The sequence below is a fragment of the Vombatus ursinus genome, unplaced genomic scaffold (genome assembly GCF_900497805.2).
Source record: "Vombatus ursinus unplaced genomic scaffold, bare-nosed wombat genome assembly UNPS02014797.1, whole genome shotgun sequence".
NCBI classification, from domain to species: domain Eukaryota; kingdom Metazoa; phylum Chordata; class Mammalia; order Diprotodontia; family Vombatidae; genus Vombatus; species Vombatus ursinus.
In genome coordinates, this window is record NW_020954575.1 from 202371 (window position 1) to 207195 (window position 4825).

Genomic DNA, 4825 nt, shown 5'->3' on the forward strand with positions numbered 1-4825 from the left:
TTCCAGCTGCTCTTCCAGCTCTTCCAGCTGCTCCACTTGCTTATGTTCTAGCTGCTCTTGCTTATTTTCCAGCTGTTGCTCCAGCTGCTCTTCCAGCTGCTCCACTTGCTTATGTTCTAGCTGTTGCTCCAGCTGCTCTTCCAGCTGCTGCTCTTCTCTATGTTCCCTGTGCTGTTCCAGTTGCTGATCTCCTTTCTGCTGTGGCTGTAGAATAAGAACAGGAACTCTCTTCACAGGCTCTTCTTGCACGCCTGGGACTTGCTCAGGCACTGGGCATGGCGCAGGTACTGGTGTGGACTGCTTCACTTGTTCCTGTGGGACAGGGACAGGGATCTGGGGCAGGGGCTGCTTACACTGCTCCTGGTTAAAGGCAGGGGGAAGGCTCACGGGCTGTTTGTGCTGATAATGAGACATCTTGGAGGTGATGTTAATTCTACCTAAGAAAAAAAATATTAAAGTTACCACAGGGGCTCAGGACCTAGTTGAGAGGTTAGAAACCAGGAACCACAGGCAGCACCTGACTTCTCATTTATAAAGCACTTCACTGTGAAGTGAGGAGCTCTACCATTCTCCTGAAAATGGAAGAGGCCAGTGGCTTAGGCTTATGGTTAGGGGTGGGGAGAGGGACAATTTTGTAGCTTGGTGATAATCCATATTGCTGATATCAAGTTAGCACCCTGGGCCCTGGAGACTTTAAGACTTGCAAAAGCACTTTACATTTGTCATCTCATTTGATCCTCGCAACAACCATATGCTCCTAAGTGTCTATGGAGGAATTTGAACTCAAGTCTTGCTGACTCCTTTATACACTGTACCCTATAGCTGCCCAATCCCTGGAGATTGAGTCTTTGTTAACCACAGAGTAGATCAATGGCCCTCCAAGGGTTGCCCTGAAAGAAGTGCATGCATTTAGAGTTACAGGAAATGTAGGCCACCCCTCTCATATTACAGATGAGATAAATGACTTTTCCAAGGTCTCATTTGGATCTAGGCACTCTATTCTAATCTACCTCTTTCTGATAGAATACATTTTTGTTATCTTTCAGTCTTTTTTCAGTTGTGTCCAACTCTTCATGACCCCAGTTGGGATTTTCTTGGTAAAGATACTGGAGAGGTTTGCCATTTCCTTCTCCAGTTTATTTTACTGATGAGGAAACTGAGGCAAACAGAGTTAAGTGACCTGCTCAGGGTCACAAAGCTAGTAAGTTTCTGAGGATAGATTTGAATTCCCTAAATAAGTCTTTCTAACTCCAGGCCCAATGGAAAATGCTATCCACATCCAAAGAAAGAACTATGGAGTTTGAATGCAGATTGAAGCACACTATTCGCTTTTTTTTCCTTCTGCTGTGTTTTGTTTCCTCTTTCCGGTAGTTCCTCCTGTTGGTTCTAACTCTTACTTACAACACCACTAATGTGAAAATATGTTTAATAGGAATGTATATGTATAGCCTATATCAGATTGCATGCTGTCTTGGGGAGGGAGGTGGGAAGAGAGGGGGAGAAAAATTTAAAACTCAAAAGCTTATGGAAGTGATTGTTGATAAATCAAAATAAATTAATTTAAAAAATTAAATTCTAACTCCGGGCCCAGTGCTCTATCCAGTGTGCCACCTAGCTGCCTCATATAATGTATTACCTCCTTTAATAACCAATACCACTACAATTAGGGGTGAAATGGGAGTGTGAGAAAAGGAATGAAAGAGAAAGATCCTACCCTGTGAGATTCTTCCTTTCCTAAACCTGAGATCCAGAATAAACCAGCCTTCTACCCACTGGATAAAATCCATTCAGCATTGTGTATGAAAAGTCTGCTAGCTTTGCAGTTAGAGGACCTGGGTTAGGATTCTGGCTCTACAATTCACTTACCTTCTCTTTGCCTCAGTTTCCTCATCTGTAAAATGAGGAATTTGAACTAGATGACCCGTAGGATCCTATTCAGATCTAAATCTATGATCCTATGATCTTAGCACTCCAATCCCCCACACCCCAAATTCTATTCCTACAAAGGGATTGCTGACACACCTCTTCCCAGATCCCAGGCTTGGGATGCAGTCCCACCACCTCCTCCCACCTGCCTCACCCTACCATAGACTACATTTCTAGGCCAAAAATATTATTATAGACTGTCATATGTTTTTGGATTATCTGTGCTATCCCTTCCTTTCTCTAAGCATGGAGACAGAGATTCACAGGCTAAGTATACATTACTGAGACAGGGAAACACATCTGGATACAGCTGGAGAGCATTCATAACCTGTTCAACCCTCCCCTCCACCATCTCCAGCCAGGCTTTCCTGAGTTCTGTGGCCATGAAGTTAACCACAATGGAAGGAACCCCACCCTGAAGCCCCCAGGATCAGTTGGCTAAGACTTACCAGTGTTCGCCAGGGAAAGCTGTGCAGGAGGCTGCAGAAGTGCTGAGCGCTGGGGTGGGAGAGGCTTTATAACCCAACCTGCAACATGTGGGGCACTGGAGCAGGATGGGGACTGACTGGTTTCACCACCCCAGGTTGGTCAACTTCCTCCAGTCCCTTCCTGACTCATGCTCAAATCTGGCAGCAAACTCCCCCTGGGGGCTCTTTCTCCCAGGGACAGCTCCTATGCTACTGAAGTATTCTCCAGCGTGACACTCATCTGATGGGGCATTTGCTAGGGTCTCTACTGGGTGAGGCGTATAGCCTTGGGGTCCTGGGCTCCATTTCCTCTTCACTTGTGACTTTAACCATACCTCTCCATTTCCTCACCTGTAAGATGGGCTCAGGGTTCTGGGCCCCATTTCCCCTTGTGACCTTACCTATGCCTTCTTCTATACCTCCATTTCCTCAACTGTAAAATGGGGTAATAACATTTATTGAAGTGTGAGATGAATCTCAAGGGTCTAGAGGGAAAAGGTATTTGGGAAGATCACAGGACCTGGGAGAAAGAATAAAAAGGACAGAACCCTCTACAAAGGAAGAAAAAGAGGGGACTGGAGTTTATCTAGGACATACCCTTGGACCTCCCCATATGAAATGTGACTTCAAATTATATAATGTTAGAAGTCATCTTGTTCAAACGCTGGCATAAATAATAAGACTAAATTTTGTAAAGGTATCTATCAAGTCAAGTCATCAAGACATAAAGTCAAGGATATTTCCTTTTAAACTGGACAATGACCATGTCTGTAAAACCACTGGGCACTGTCTTGCACGCCTTCCAAGTTATTTAACTGAAGTCCTTAGAGAACCCTGTTCTAAAGTGATCTCACGTATTCACTGGTCACACAGTACTATAGGGAGGTGTGGGGAATACATTGTGCTTCTTTTTGTTTCCATTTAGAATATAAAATAAACATGGAAATGTTGCAATGACAGATAACATGTTGCTGCTTCCATCTGGGACAGATCCAATGAGGTTTTCCCATTCTCCACAGTTTCTCCAACTTTTGCATCAAAACCATGGAGCAAGAATTGCCTAAAAGATCTTTAAAAAGAGGAGAAGAGGGATATCACTGGTGAGAACAATTGGACTTCCACCAGGATCAAATATAAATTTCTTTGCTTGTCATTTTAAGTTCTTCACAATCTAGTCCCTAACCACCTTCCCTGTCTTCTTAAGCTCTACACACTCTAAATTTCAATCACACTGGCCTAATGACACCTTCTCCAGTTTCTGTGGGGACAGCCTTTGTACTGGCTGTCTACAATTGCCTTGGATTATTTCCCTCTTTACCTTTGCCTCAGTTGCCCTGGCTTCCATCAAGACAGTTCAAAGTCCATGTTCTACAGAATATTTTTCCTGTCCCCACAGAGCTGCTGTAACCTCCCTCCTTCCCAGGTTACCTTACATCTCCTCTGTGTATTTGTATACACACACACACACACACACACACACACACACACGCACGCACACACACACACACGTGGAAGTGGGTGTACCTACTTATTTTTTTCATGTTGTCTCCCTGTCTAAAATGTAAGCTTCTTGAGGGCAAAGACTGTGTTTGCTTATCTTTATATTCCTCAGCACTTAGCACAGTATCTGTCACATAGTAAGTAAATAATGAATGTTTATTGACTGACTGATGGAAATGTGTCCTTCAGAAATGTCAATGAGATAGAAAGATCTCACCTTTCTCAACTCTGAGCTTTTTTCTCCGTCTTCTAATGGTATCTTCCTTTCTCCCTGGACTTACACCTTTTGTACCAATTCCTACTCCCATCCTGCCTTCTCTGGATCCTGCCTTCCTCATATGCCCTCCTTTCCTCTTCCCCTGGCCTTATCCTCCCCACCCCCTATACCCCATACTGGTGTCCTTTCACTGTAGCCTTCTCTTCTCCTCTCTAGCTTTTACCTGTGATGCAAGGCTGAGATAAATCTCACCAGTTGGGGTGGGGCAGGGAGCAAGAAAGGGAAGAGGAGCTTCTGACCCTCCATTTCTGGAAATGTACAGTCCATCCCTACCTTATCCATGCCATCTCTCTCTCTCTATCCCTTCTGCCTACACCAAAACCCTTGTAATTCTTTCTGGGGGAGGGGAGGGTCAGAGAAGCCAGACCCCCTTCCTTAACCCAATACAGTCTTTCTTTTCAACTAACATAGTGACCCAGTTTTGAAGTGGGGTGGGGTGAGCAGTGAAAGAGAGGGAGCAGGAGGAGCTCCTGAGGGATAAGAACAAAAATCCTAGACTTAAGCTGGTGATGGTGGAGGTGATGTCAGAGCAGTGAACATTCCCATAGTCTCTCACAGGCTTCAAAACCATACAACTCAAAGAAGCCAAAAACTGGGCTCCTCCTAAGAACCTGTGTGCCTCACCTGCATGCATAATGACCTGTCCCTTTCACCT

At 44.6% G+C, this 4825-nt stretch overlaps 1 protein-coding gene across 1 annotated transcript in view; it reads right to left on the minus strand.

Moving 5' to 3' along the window:
- IVL (involucrin) overlaps window positions 1-2507 on the minus strand; it is a 3283-nt gene extending 776 nt beyond the window's left edge. Inside the window, exons 1-2 of the mRNA XM_027870321.1 lie at window positions 2376-2507; window positions 45-437 (exon numbers count right to left, since the gene is read on the minus strand). Coding sequence (XP_027726122.1) covers window positions 45-414 — 370 coding nt within the window. The 5' untranslated portion in view covers window positions 415-437; window positions 2376-2507. The remainder of the gene's footprint in view (window positions 1-44; window positions 438-2375) is intronic.
- Between the last annotated feature and the right edge of the window lie 2318 nt (window positions 2508-4825).